Source organism: Cebus imitator, unplaced genomic scaffold, assembly GCF_001604975.1.
Source record: "Cebus imitator isolate Cc_AM_T3 unplaced genomic scaffold, Cebus_imitator-1.0 Scaffold179, whole genome shotgun sequence".
In the NCBI taxonomy this organism is placed as follows: Eukaryota; Metazoa; Chordata; class Mammalia; order Primates; family Cebidae; genus Cebus; species Cebus imitator.
The window spans coordinates 151,557-166,354 of NW_016107494.1; the positions used below are offsets into that span (position 1 = coordinate 151,557).

The 14,798-nt window shown below is 47.4% G+C and overlaps 2 protein-coding genes across 2 annotated transcripts in view; one reads left to right on the top strand and one right to left on the bottom strand.

The window, feature by feature from the left end:
• The window catches only part of ZNF672 (zinc finger protein 672), a 15,204-nt gene extending 15,137 nt beyond the window's left edge, over positions 1–67 (bottom strand). Inside the window, exon 1 of the mRNA XM_017545321.2 lies at positions 13–67. The gene's annotated coding sequence lies outside the window, so the exon portion shown is untranslated. The remainder of the gene's footprint in view (positions 1–12) is intronic.
• A 5,499-nt stretch (positions 68–5,566) lies between these two features.
• Positions 5,567–14,798, top strand: part of SH3BP5L (SH3 binding domain protein 5 like) — a 16,375-nt gene continuing 7,143 nt past the window's right edge. The window contains exons 1-2 of the mRNA XM_017545322.2: positions 5,567–6,610; positions 7,059–7,671. Of these exons, the coding sequence (XP_017400811.1) occupies positions 7,489–7,671 (183 nt within the window). The 5' untranslated portion in view covers positions 5,567–6,610; positions 7,059–7,488. The remainder of the gene's footprint in view (positions 6,611–7,058; positions 7,672–14,798) is intronic.

Genomic DNA, 14,798 nt, shown 5'->3' on the forward strand with positions numbered 1-14,798 from the left:
ACGGGGTTTCACCATGTTGACCAGGATGGTCTCGATCTCTTGACCTCGTGATCCACCCGCCTCGGCCTCCCACAGTGCTGGGATTACAGGCTTGAGCCACCGCGCCCGGCCAAAGCAGAACTTTCAAGGGAAAAAATCAGTTTCAAAGAAAATGCAAGGTAAGATAAAATCAGTTTTTATAACTGAAACCACTTTAAAGGTTAAGAACAGTAGTATAAATAATAATGATATCACATGCAAACCTGTAGGATCTTTAGAAAGTATTTTGATTTTGGTTATTTTCACAAACTAGAGCATTTAAAATGTAAGTAGATACATTTACACTTAACATATGATATTATATGTTGCTATAAATTATTTTTAAAAACCTTAAATACTTTGGTCTGTGTTTAAAGACTGGTTCCACCACTTAGCAGCAGTATGACCTTGGACAAGTTATTTAATCTCCTTGTATGTCAATTTCCTCAACTGTAAAACAAAGGTACAATTTACTGCAGTTTTTGTGTCAAATGAGTAAACCAGAACAGTGTCTGGCACAAGGCAAACACTGCATAAGCGTTTACTGTTTTTATTATGAAATGTGTTGAGCAACTTGGGGAAGTCATTTACCTCTGGAAAACTTAGCAGATTTAACAAGGGTAAAAATAAAGATTTTTAGTAATATAGGTTTAAGTCAAGCATGGCGGTTCATGTCTGTAATCCCAATGGTTTGGAAGGCTGAGGCAGGAGGACTGTTTGAGGCCAAGAGTTCATAACCAGCCTGAGCAACATAGTAAGACCCAATCCTCACAGAAACACAAATAAAACATTATCCAGGCATGGTGGTGCAGGCCTGTAGTCTTAGCTACTTGGGAGGCTGAGGCAAAAGGATTGCTTGAGCCCCAGAGTTTGAGGCTGCAGTGGGCTATTATCAGGCCACTGCACTCTAGCCTGGGTGACGGAACAGCACCCTGTCTCTAAAAAAATTAAATAAACAAATGTAATACAGGCTGCCCCTTTCATTAACATTTATTAGTAGATTTTATATATTTCTGGGAGCAAGTTTTCAACTGGATTTTGAACAAAGTTTTAGGGAGGTATAATTGATACACAAATTAAACACTGAAAGTACAGTTTGAGAAGTTCTGACATATATACGCCCTCAAGAAAGTCTCACTACAATCGAGATAGAGAACATATCCACTACCCACAAGTTGCTTCATGCCACTTTGTAATCTTTACCACCTCCCCCACCAGGCAACCACTGATCTGTTTTCTGTTACTATACCTTTGTCGACTAATATGTTTAATCAGCAGTTAATGATGGTATTTATTAAATACGTAACTGATAGTAGAAAAAAGTTAAGAACTATAAAAAGGTAGCTTATGTTGGTAGAAAAAACTAAAAAAGGTAATTTTTAATGATGGCAGCAATTTAGGGTACTTATGTGAGAAAATTAAAAGTTACAAGTAAAAATTTATGAAAAAAATATTTAAGAAGTAAAGTTGATTCGTGATATTACATAGTAATGACAGTGTTGCTAACATCTTTATATGGCTTCAGTCCAAGGGGTTGTTAGTGGTTTATTAAGGCCAGGAACTAGGAGGGATCCTTGTGGCAGGATGTGTATGTAACTATTTAAACTCGTTCAAGAGCTACACATGACTAGTAGCTACCATATTGGACAGTGCAAATACAGTAATTTCCATCATTGCTACTTTAAGCGCTGATTGAGAAGACTTTTGAGGTATGTGATCTATGATGAAAATGAGGAGACTCTAAGCTGAAGCTATGGCAAGGAGATGAACAGAAGGTATCTCTTTGAGATACTTAGTGTGATGAAAAGCAACGTGGAGGGGTGCCTTTTAGGTTTTTCCCTAGCGTAAAGAGATGGACCATACAACCATTTACCAACATTAAATGTCAAAAGAGCAGGATTTGGGAAAGGGGATGAAATCAGAGTTGGATCCACTGAGAGAGAGGCAACTCTGGGACAGGCCAGTGGTATCTCAAAGGCTAATGGATCTCAGAATGTGATCTGTGGCAAGTCTGTGGAGACAGAGCTCCAAGGAAGGAACAGTAGCCATGGGTAAGGACTGTAGCCATGCACTAGGGTAAGGGAACTCAGGGAAAGTAGGCAGCTTGAGATGGTCAGAGGCTAGCATCAGGGCCTGGAGCACAGTAACATTTAGGACAGGGTTTTCAAACTGTGAGTATCTTTTGTCATGAAATCAACAAAAGATATCTCCACCAGAATTTAAAAATAGTATACAAACATTAATGTGCTTTATATATAATTCGGGTAAAGATCTTTTCCTATACCTTTTTAATGAATATATTTAGACACATATATGTATACTGGGTTGCAAGGTAAAACATGTATCTGGGTTGTCTTCCAATTAGTTTGAATCTCACCAGTTTATAAAATGAGCACCACTGGCCAGGCATGGTGGCTCACACTTGTAATCCCAGCACTTTGGGAGGCTGAGGCAGGCAGATCACTTGAGGTCAGGAGTTGGGAGACCAGCCTCGCCAACATGGTGAAACCCTGTCCCTACTAAAATTACAAAAAAATTAGCTGGGCGTGGTGGCATGTGCCTGTAGTCTCAGCTGCTCGGTAGGCTGAGGCAGGAGAATCACTTGAACCTGGGAGGCGGAGGTTACAATGAACCGAGATCATACCATTGCACTCCAGCCTGGGCAACAGAGTGAGACTCTACAATCAATCAATCAATTAATCAATCAATCAATCGAGCACCATAGACCAGCAGCTAAATGGGGACTAGGATAGTGCCCTTTTTCTCATCATTGCCTGAAATTCTGGCACATAACAGGCAGTCAGTAAAGACATACAGCATAAAGAAATGAATCAACAAGCAAGAGAAGAGGAAACCCTGCACTAGGGTTACTCAGAAACTAACGGATAAGAAAAAAAGAGAGAAATAACCCGGTGTCAGACGTCAGTGATGTGGCAATACTGAGAGCATGGATGACCTTATCTTTGTAATTCCTATGAAGTGGCAGTACCTGAAGCCAGATTATAGAAGTAAATGGGAAGACAGGAAGTGAAGAAAAGATAAATGATAGAGGAGACTAAGAGGCATCTGTTTGTTTTGTATTGAAGATGTGAAAGTTCAGTATGTATTCAGAAGTTACATAGAAAAGGCATGTTCTAAAAATGTGCTGTCCAGGAAAGGAACCACTAGCTACACAGAGCTTTTTATTTTTATTTTTTTTTTGAGTTGGAGTTTCACTCTTGTTGACCATGCTGGAGTGCAATGGCATGATCTCAGCTCACCACAACCTCTGCCTCTCAGGTTCAAGTGATTCTCCTACCTCAGTCTCCCGAGTAGCTGGGACTGTAGGCATGTGCCACCACACCTGGCTAATTTTTTATTTTTAGTAGAAACGGGGTTTCTCCATGTTGGCCAGGCTGGTCTCAAACTCCCAACATCAGGTGATCCACTGCCTCGGCCTCCCAAAGTGCTGGGATTACAGGTGTGAGCCACTGCGCCCGGCCAAAACTATTTAAAATAAAATAAAAAATGCAATTCCTTTATCACACTAGCTCCATTTCAGGTTCTAAATGGCCACATGTGTCTACAGACTACCATACTGTGAGAGCTGAGTAACATTGCCTTCTTTGCAGAAAGGTCTTTCGGACAGTGCTGCTCTAGACAAAAGTTTTAATTTCATCATGTTTGTGCTGGCTTCAATAAAGAAGTGTAGGTTAAATCAATGCACAGCATTCCCCAATCTCTACCCAAACATTATTCAAACCCAGCAGAAAAAACTACTGCAGGATTATATTACAATCCATACATGACAGAATCACATTTGGTCTCAGTAGGAGAGTTAACCTTGGAAGAGGCCAATAGAGACTTTAAAGGGGCTGCTAAAGCTCACGATGTGATCTAGGGGTCTGGACATTTTAAGTATTCATAATATTTTCCCATCAAAGATCTGTGACAAGTAGCAGCAGTTTGTGATTGCTAAGCAGTACACAGAGAAAAGGGGCTATGGGATGGGGCATAAGAATGACAGGTATTGGAGCATTGCTGAATAAGAAAGCCTGGAGAATTCAGGCTAGGGTGGACAGACATCTTGGGTAAAATGAGGTTACTGTAGTGAAATTATAGTTCTACAAAATTAACGTGACTAGTAGAGAACAAATAAATCATGTTTATCACCTTATATTTAAATTCTATGGTTTTTGTATGGCACCTTAATAACAAAAACAACTGTGGTAGAAGACTAAGGCATACAGGTATTGATCGACTTACGACCTATGCAACTTACGACCATTCGATTTTACGACCACAATCGCTAGCCACGACTGCTCCGTGTCTGGCAGCGCAAACGTTACCCAGCTGGGCGTATGACGGTGCGGACCAGCTTCCGGCAGCACTACCATCTCTGCGTGCATACAGCCTACTCAACTTACGATCAAATCGTGTTATGACCGGTGTGTCAGAACCAATCGTGGTCGTAAGTCGAGCACTAGCTGTATCATCCATCAGAGCGTCCACTTAGACAATGTTACTGAAGATCCTGACTTACTGAAATTAGAGAAATCACTTTTGTAATTTAAAAAAAAACCCCTCCAATTTAATGGAAAAATCTGTTTTGAATCACAATCACCTCTTTTAAAGGAATGTATTTTACTCTGCTCAATTAAAAAAAGTTATTCATGGGGTGAATGGCTAGAAGAAATGGACTGAGAACTGTAGAACTCTTGGCACATGACTCCATCCAAACCTCTTAATTACTAAGAGACAAACTTTACATGGCTTCTAGCATATAAGAGCATGTCTCTAGATTAACCTCAGCTCCCCATTAAAATGCCTGCCTGAGAAAGCTCAATGCTACTAGGAGAATTTACTGTTTGTTCTAGCCAACACCTGATGACAGGCTCCTGACCTCCCTTTCTCAGAGCATTTATTAAGGGCTTACAATTACAAATCCTTCCTTCTTCTCTTTAGGGTGTTTATGTGTCTCCCACAACTCAAGAGGTCCTTCTCAAGGACCTGAGAGCCATTCCTCTGAAATGGTATCGTCAGGAAGGGCAGAGCCTCTACCTCCCAATCTCGGCGCAAGAATAACACTCTAGGCCATGCGCAGTGGCTCACGCCTGTAATCCCAGCATTTTGGGAGGCCTAGACGGATGGATCACCTGAGGTCAGGAGTTTGAGACCAGCCTGGCCTACTGGCGAAACCCCGTCTCTACTAAAAATACAAAAATTAGCCAGACGTGTTGGTGCGCGCCTGTAATCCCAGCTACTCGAGAAGCTGAGGCAGGGGAATCGCTCAAACCGCGGGGGAGGGAGAGTGGGCAGAGGTTGCTGTGAGCCAAGATCGCGCCATTGCACTCCAGCCTGGGCAGCAAGAGAGAAACTCCGTCTCAAGGTAGCAAACACATCTCGCCTAATCGCATTTATCCTAATCAACCTGTCACGTTTCACTTCTCTGACACTACCGAGCCCTGATCACCTTCCTTCCCCCATTCTCCCTCTGAAATGCCCACTCAGTTCTGTACACATCGGAACAGAGGTCAGTTCTTTCCCTGCCTGTAAGTAGTTACTGAAACAAGTTTTTTCACTGCTTTCATGTCGAGCTGGGTTATCTTTGACAGGATCGAAAAGGAAGGGGAATTCAGTCCATTTGCCTTTTCCGTCGGCAGGGCAAACTTTGAGTTGGCTTTGAGGAAGTTATGCCTTTCGTAAAAACGAAACATCCAACCCCGAGGCCCTTCCCCTTAGGCCTGGGCCCTTGCCTCACCAAGCAACACCTCCCGGTGACAACCAGGCCGCTGGTTCACGGACCTAGGTAACGACACACACTGCCGAGTATCAAACTCCTGCTCATCGAGGGCATCTGAGCCTGGGCGCACCAGTGAATTAACCGCGTCCACAGTATTCACGAGTAACTGATGACCCCACCAAATGTCGTTCAAGGTGCGAAGTACAGAAGCCTTGAGGACTGGGATTTGCCCATCGGAGCCGTCCGCCGTCCCTAAGGGCTCCGCCGACTTCCCTGGAGTGAGGAAAGTCACTTTTGGAAACCGACTTTTCCTTCGCGGGAGAAGTCGGCCAGCGCCCGGGCCGGAGTCGTCCCCGCCGCCACGGCCGGAAGTTTACCACTCACTTCCGGCGTCGCGTCCGCCTCCGTAACCAGGCCGGAAGTGGCTTCCGGCCGCCGCTGCCGCAGCTGCGTAAAGCAACATGGCTCTACTCTCTCTGAGTCTGTTATCTCCGTTTTATTTCTAGTGTTCCTCTTCTCACAGATTTACTCCCGATTTCCATCACGCACCCTAATTTTCTTCAGCACGAAATTCTCATGCTTTTCTTTCATTCAGCCTTGGTGGAGGATGGGATGGAGACAACTTGCGCCTAGCCTGAGCAAAGCCGGGCACCATTTTGTACGGAAACTGAAGGCAGGACGGGGGCGTGTGGAGGCCTCCAGAGGAGGCCTGGTTGGAGACAGAGCGTGGGAGGGAGGGCGTTGTTCTCCGGTGATGTATTTCCGCTTCTGGTCTGCCCGGTCGTTTTTGGTTGGATCGGCTTGTTGCGGGGAGGGAGGGGGAAGATTGTTTGCAGCCTAGAATCTCCGCGGACGGGAAGGTAAACTGAGGTAAGGCTGTGAAGGGGGCTTTTGCGCATGGCTGTGTAGGATGGCCTGGAGTAGGGTACTTGGGACAGCGGAGGAGTGTGGAGTTGGAGACGAGAGGTTGGAGAGAGAAGGTGGGGTGGGGCTGGGGGTTACAGGGTGAATTGCAGAGCCGGGCGGGGGTGCGGGCCGAGCGGGAGACCCCAGGAGGTGAAGGAGAGCCAGGCGTGCAGAGGAAAGCCACGAAGGCGCTGACTGGGGAGGGGCTGGGTCGAAGGAGCTGGGACGGGGGAAGAGTAGAATCTAAAGTCCTTGGAGGCTAAGGAAAGAAGTTGGGGTAGGGGCTGGTCGGAATCCATGGGTGGGGGCGTGGTGAGAGTGCACTTTTTGGGAGGCTATAGGGTTGGAAGGGGCTGGTGGCTGCGGTTTTGATGCTAACGTGACCATATACTTGGCCTTTGTTTCTCTGCAGCTCCCCAGAGACGCTCATCCCACAGCCTCAGCTGGGGCCTAGCCTTCTCTATCCAGCTGCTACCACAGCCTGGAGGCGCCTGCCTCCACCCTCCCGAATGGTGCTCCTCCTAGCAGGCCTCGGCCCAGGATCCAAGCCCCCTTTGCCCCCTGCCTTGGAGCTGTTGCTCCGGGTTTCTCATAGTGGACTCCCTGTGGCGGGAAGGGAAGAACTTTTGCACAGGCAAGGCTTCAGCTCCAGGAACCCACTGACAACTGGAATCTCAGCCTCTAACCTAGTTTGAGGTTCTTCCCGTGCCCACCTTTTCTGCCTTTTGAGAAGAGAAACCCTTCTCCTGGCCGTCTAGAGCCCAGAAAGCCCCAGGCTGGGGCCCTGGGCCCAGCATGTCAGTCCTCTCTTGTGCATAGGGCTCTGCTCTCTCCCTGTCAGCATGGCTGAGCTCAAACAGGTTCCAGGGGGGCGGGAGACCCCACAGGGGGAGCTGCGGCCTGAAATTGTAGAAGATGATGTCCCTAGGAGCCCAGTCATGGAAGAGCCAGGAGGAGGTGGAAGCAGCAGTGGTGAAGCCAAATTGTCCCCAAGAGAAGAGGAAGAACTAGATCCTAGAATACAGGTGAGAAGTTGAAGAGTGGGGAGAGAAGGAGAGCCCAGATTCCAGCCTTCCTGAAAAGTGTGGGATGAATGAGGGCTTAGACTTATTGTGTCCCCAGTCTGCTGGGGCAGGAAAGGAGAACAAGTTTGTTAGCAAATCATTGCCAGCTAATGTGACAAATTCCAAGAGTTGTGTATCTAATGTGCTGATGGAGTGCAGAGAAAGGCCTGGCCTGAGTGCTTGGGAGGCACTGCTGAAAGCTTCACTGAAGGAGCAAAGCGTCACTTGACAGTAGCTGGAGGAGGCACACTTTAGGTCAGTGGAGGGGAGGACTGTGGTACTTATTTCTAGATAAGCAGAGGGGCTGCCACCTTAGGGATGCTGTGTGAGAGGAGATGACTTCGATATTGGGAGACAGTTTTAAACTGAGTGAGGGAAACTTTTCCCCTTTCTCACCTTGTCAGCAGTACCTTCCAGGGATGTGCAGACCACATTGCTCTGATAATGTGTTTCACTCTTGTAAAAACAGCGAGACCTTCCCGGTGTTACAAAGGTAGCATAGAACTTTAGACCTATAAAGAAATCCCATATGTTCAAGGAATTGTAACCTTTGTTGTGGCCAGTCCTTAGTCGTATACATACCCAGTCTTCAGGATGGTGGGTCTCCTGAAGGAATGGAAGAGCAGTTTATTGCCTTGGAGTGTCTACAGTCTAGTTGGTAGGACAGGCAGATCTTTGTGTAGGAGACCTGGGGGTAGTCAGTGAGGAAGACCACGTGGAAGAGATGCCTGGCCAGTCAAAGCTGGGTTGCGGTGCTTCAGAGATTGACTGGGAAGGACTTCCTGAGGAAGCTGCTTGGGCAGGTGACCACCAGGATGCTTCTGCATGTTTGGGGCCTGAGTCTGCCATTTGGTCTGGTCACATCTCCAAGACTCTGATGTTGAGGATGTGACTCTTCTATAGGTGAGCAAGAGCATAGGAGGGCTCAAATTCCTAGGCTTCTCTGTCAGCAAACCTTTATTGGATTACTCCAGTGAGTTGGGAAGAAATCAAAGGCAATCCTGGCATTCTTCCTTCTCTCTCCGTGTGGGTTCCTGGGATGTGTGTGTGTATGTGGGGGTTCCTCTTCTACTGTGTCCATGCTTATAATGGAGCAGCGGTGAACCATTCGTTTCTGGCATGAGTCAGTAATTTATATCTGCTGTGCCGCACAGACATTGCATTGAAAACAGCCAATATCTCTTGCTAATTCTACAGATTTATCATCCTCTGAGGGAATCAGTTGTAGTGAAAAAAACCATGGGCTGAGTTTCATGCTACCTCCAACCCCATGATTTCTGATTTTTATGGAAATTTCTTTACGTTTCTGAGCCTCAGTTTCTTCATCTGTAAAGTGAGCAGTTGGTTTAGGTGATTTGCACAAGTTGTTCTTGCTCTGCTCTGACACATATCTATAGTTCTTTTCCTTCACAAACTCTTTTTGCTTGTTCCTTGGTGATAGTTTGTAGATAGCACTTTGGGAAAGAGCTCTCTCTCTGTTGCCTGCGGAGGAGGGCTGTGTAATGTGTATCACAGGCCTCCCTGCAGCATGCCTTGCCCTGTTCCAGAGGAGGTTGCTCCAGAGGAGAACCTATTGTGGTCTCCTTACTCGGCCTCTCCTGCTCCTGTGTATTTTTCCAGTGTCCACATAGGCAAATGGTGGTAGTAGGAAAAGTCATACTTGCACTGTGCTGTCCAATAGGGTGGACTAGCTGCTTGTGGCTACTTAAACACAATCAATTAAAATTAACATGTAAAAATGCAGTTTCTCGGCCGGACGTGGTGGCTCACACCTGTAATCCCAGCACTTTGGGAGGCTGAGGCGGGAGGATCACCTGAGGTCAGGAGTTTGAGACCAGCCTGGCCAACATGGTAAAACCCCATCTCTACTAAAAATACAAAAATTAGCTGGGCGTGGTGGTGGGTGTCTGTAGACCCAGCCACTTGGGAGGCTGAGGCAGGAGAATTGCTTGAACCCGGGAGGCAGAGGTTGCAGTGAGCTGAGATCGTGCCACTGCACTCCAACCTGGGTGACGAGTGAAACTCCATCTCCAAAAAAAAGAAAAGCAGTTTTTCAATGCTATACTGACTGTGTGGAAATAGAACATTCTGTCATCACGGACACTTCTATCAGACAAGCTCTGTAAGAGTTGGAATAGACTGAGGTAGTGTAAGATTTACTTTGCCTACAGTGAACTTGTAGTGTTACTCGTGTAAAAAGGGTAAACCAGACTCTGGTCTCTCTTGCTAAACTGCACAGCATGTTATAGAATGTTGTGGGTTGTATAGGGAGGAAAGGTCTAGTAATAGCTTCCCTCATTTGATGACACAGGTGTGACTAGGCCAGTGCTGTGACCCCAGCAGGGAGTTAGTGTCTTCTTGCTGTCTGGGAGAGGCTGCCTGGCTTGAGGGGCACCCTTCATGGAGGAGGCCGGTGGCATTTTGCCCTTCTGTGGTTGGGCTTTTCAAGATGAGGAGGACATTGGAGTGTTTGTCTTTCGAGGTCCCTTCTCATGTTGACAGTGCACAGAACACATTGCTCTGATCATGTGTTTCAGTGCTTTCACTGGGTGTTCATTTCTCTGGATTCTCAGTGTATTTGCCGGGTTTCCATCCACAGATTCATAAAAACCCGCCAAAGAGCTTCACAAATACCCTTACCTGAGCCTTGCAGACTTGTGGATACTCTTAGTCTGGGTGGGGTGAGAAAGGATTCTAATGTTGCAGTCAGAGCCAAATCCATTGAGCCCAGTATATCCTAAAGGTAGGGCCCCTGTTTTGGTATTTTCTGAAGCTCCCAGAAATAGCTGTCCTTAGGATGTGGCCCTCTGTGACCTGGGGCTGGGATTCCTTCGCAGGCAGGCAGCTCATGGCCATTTGTGGTGGGATTGATTCCTCTGGCAGTCGGAAGGAAGTCGGCTGGTGCCTACCTACCTGGAGTGTGCTGTCCCTCCAGGGAAGGCTGCTGGCTGTGTCTCCGGGTCATGATCTTAGTGGAGTTCTTTTGAGTCCTCCAGGCTCATCCTCAGCTTTCTGAGAGGGTTCCAGTAGAGGGAAAGAGGAAAGGAGTGTGGATTTAGGATGGACCTGCATTTGTTCTGTGACCTTGCCAGCCTCCTTTTAGTGGTTACATTCTTCCTCAGATGTGAATGCACTCGTTTACCTGCTCCTTTCTAAACTCTCTAGGGTGAGTTTGCAACCTCTGTGACCTCATCTGGAAGTATGGGTTTAGCTTTCACAGGACGGTCATCACCCTGGCCTCAGTTACCATTACTTGAGTCTTTTGATGGTCTGCACTAGGTGCAGTGGGAGCATCTGTAGCCTGAGTCCCCATGCCTTGGATTCAGTGTCCTGGCATCCTGGGAATTTGACTGCTGTGCCCCGGGAGGGGCACCCTCCTTGCTGGCTGCTGGCTTACTGGTGGATGATGCACGCTGACTCAGACTTTGTTGTCTCCAAATTCCACTTCAGCCCAGTGCCAGGAGTCCCTGGTGAAGCAGGCCAAATGGAATGTGTTGCTGACTGCCCAGAACCGTCCCAGGTCCTCAGTGGCTTTCCGCTGAGCCTTTCCCTGGGTATGCCCCAGGTGGGCTATCCTGCTCCCTCCCGTGCTGACCTTGCTCTCCAGGCTGCTTTGCTCCCCAGGCATCTTCCTGTCCTGTTAGAGAGAGCTTTGTGACCCTGAGGGGACAGATCCCACCAGCAGATGGCTTTCTGTAAATGGCTGGAGGTGCTATTGGGATGCCAGTTCCCATATAGAAAGATAATGCCCCCTCCTGCCACTTGCCAATAGCAACATCTCTTCTGGTCCTTTTTACAGTAGGAACAACTTAAGTTGAGCCATTCAACCCTTTGATTATCTTGTTAGGGGCTGGAAGTTGGTGACTGGAGCATTTTGGGCCATGGAATCCAGCGGGGATTCAGTCTTGGCCTTTGGTTTGCCTATGTGAACATTGCAGGGTGGCCTTTACCAGTCAACCCCCTTCTCTTTTCCCTGCAATCAGTGTTGGTTGTATTTCCAAGCCCTGTCCTTTTCCTAGCTGGGCTGTGGTTTTCCTAAATTACAGCGCTTATTTCTTTGCTGAGATGTCCTTCCAATGACGTCCTCAATCCCAGTAGGGTGGGCACAGTGGAAAGAAAGTGAGATCAAAGGTTGGTCCTGCATTCAGACCCAAGTCTGTCATTAGTTTCCCACATCGTTGTTTCTCATCTATCAAATGCAAAGGAGCTGAGAGAGAATATTCCAGCAGGAGGTGCGGAAAGAGCTGGTCACTCCCCTCCCAGATAGCCTAAAAGCTCCTGTAAGCCAAGTCCAGCCACAGGGAGATAGGTTGCCCTTCACCTTGACAGACATTGCCTTTTTAGGGTCTGTTAGGGTGATCCTGTCAGTTGATGGTGATGTCCCTGTTAGGAAGACACTGTGAAACTTGGAGTTCTATATGTCTGGTAGTGTGGTTGCTGACCCTGTGCCTCCTCTGGGGTCCTGACCTGTGTTGGCTGCCTGTAGTTCCAGAATGCTTTGTTATTTTATGGACACTGGGTTGTGTGATGCTGTAGATGCATCTACCTAATACAACAACTTCTAGACCTTCGCCATCCAACACATGGGCCACACGCCTCTGTCTAGGTTGAGATGTGTCCTAAGAATCAAGTGCATATGGATTTTGAAGACTTAGTTTAAAAATGTTAAAGTATGGATAATATTATTTTATGCTGATTGCATGTTGAAATATTTTGGATATACTGAGTTAAATGGATTATAATTTCAACCACTTTTTTTTTACTTTAAAAAACATGTGGCTTTTAGAATTAAAAATTCCATGTGCAGCCCCTGTACATTACTGTTGAATAGATCTCTTCAAGAAAGTTTAGAGCAGGCTTGTTCAACCTGTGGCCTGTGGCCACATGCAGCCCAGGATGGCTTTGAATGTGGCCCAATGCAAATTTGTAAACTGTCTTAAAACATGAGATTTTTTTGCAGTTTTTTTTTTGAGACAGAGTTTTGCTCTCTCACCCAGGCTGCAGTGCAGTGGCGTGAGGCTCACTGCAACCTCCACCTTCCAGGTTTAAGCAAGTCTCCTGCCTCAGCCTCCTCAGTAGCTGAGACTATAGGTGTGTGCCACCACACCTGGCTATTTTTTTTTTTTATTAGTTTTATTTTTATTTTTTTGAGATGGAGTCTCACTCCATTGCCCGGGCTGGAGTGCAGTGGCGCAATCTTGGCTCACTGCAACCTCTGCCTCTCAGTTCAAGTAATTCTTCTGTCTCTGTCTTCTGAGTAGATGGGACTTACAGGCGCCTATCACTATGCCTGGCTAATTTTTGTATTTTTAGAAGAGATGGGGTTTCACCTTATTGGTCAGGCTAGCGTCTCGTACTCCTAACCTCAGGTGATCCGCCCACATCAGCCTCCCAAAGTGCTGGGATTACAGGCATGAGCCACTGTTCCCGGCTGCAATTTTTTTTTTTTTATTTTGCTCATCAGCTATAGTTAGTATGTTTTATGTGTGTCCCAAGACAGTTCTTCCAGTGTGGTCCAGGGAAGCCAGAAGATTGGACACCCCTAGTTTAGAGCCAGATTTGTGGCCTCCTTGAGGCAGGATCTACGTGGTTGTAAGTGTGCACATTTTCATATCCTCATTCCTCGTTCCTTTACAGGTTTCCACCTTTGTGTTCTTCCTTTTACTGTAATTAACATGTCTAACTGGCTTCCTATATTCTTACTTGCTGACCCGAATCTTTTCAGGATCAAGGCAGTGGGTGGGAGGAGTGTGGAAGGGACTAAAAGGGAGATCATGCTTTTCAGCCTGACTCCCTCACTGGCTTGCCGAGGCCTGAACGAGGTGAGTGGGAACCGACATCATGGCCATGCGAAGTGACTGTGGTTCGCTGCCAAGTGCAAGTCATGGATCTGGGCAGCAGGTAGATGCTGGGCTCGGTCGCTCCAGCCTGTCCAGCTTCCTCTCCGGAGACAGCAGGGGCTGGTGAAGGCAAATCCTACAGCGAGGCACCAGATATTTCCTGGCGTAAGGCCCTTGGCACAGACCAGCACTGCTCCTCAGTAGTGTCCTTAGCTCACCAGGGTCTCTGGGAATGCTTGTATTTTCTTGGGCAGGGGAGGATGCTTGAGGCCAGCACCCCTCTCAGCTCTCTGCCACTTCGTAGAAAGCCCAGGATGGTTCTATTGCTTTTCTCTGCAGTCCTTCCAGGGACCAGGAAGGCACTCAAACCAGCTTGTCTGGCAGCTTCTCCCCAGGACTCTCCCTCTCTCCAACAGGAGCTGCTGTACAGGGACCTGGGGTCATAGTCACCCATTGCCCAAGGAGGCCAAAAGGCTTCTTGGGCTGTCTACACTTTCCTGATCTTAACCTTGGTCACCCACCAGGCCCCTGTGATTCTGTGTCCTGCGTTTCCTTGCGGTCTGCTCTCTCCTTTGCCACCAGGAATACTATAGACAGCCTCCACCTTTTTTTTTTTTTTTTTTGAGTCTCGCTGTGTCGCCTCTGCTGGAGTGCAGTGGTGCGATCGTAGCTCACTGCAACCTCTGCCCTCCAGGCTCAAGTGAGTCTCACGCCTTAGCCTCCCAAGTTGCTGGTATTACAGGCGTGCGCTTCCACACCCAGCTAATTTTTATATTTTTGGTAGAGACAGGGCTTCACCATGTTGGCCAGGCTAATCTTGAATTCCTGGCCTCAAGTGATCCATCCACCTCGGCTTTCCAAAGGGCAAGGATTATAGGCGTGAGCCACTGCATCCCTCCCACCCTCCACTTTTATCTCTCTGGCCCCTCTAGGCTTTCCTTACATTGGCACCAGGCTCTCAGAGTCCCATTTGCCATTGTAAAAAGGCCTGGTACTCCTGGGGAGGGAGCACCAGGCCTTACTGACCTTCTCACCTGCTAACTTGTCTGCCCAGGGTACCTTTGGTTCCTTTCCTTCTTCTTCACTGGCACTTTTTTTTCTTCTTAAGACAGAGTCTCTCTCTCTCTCACCCAGACTGGAGTACCCTGGTGTGGTCTCAGCTCACTGCAGCCTCTACCTCCCAGGTTCAAGTGATTCTCCTCCCTCAGCCTCCCGAGTAGTTGGGATTACAGGTGCATGCTGCCATGC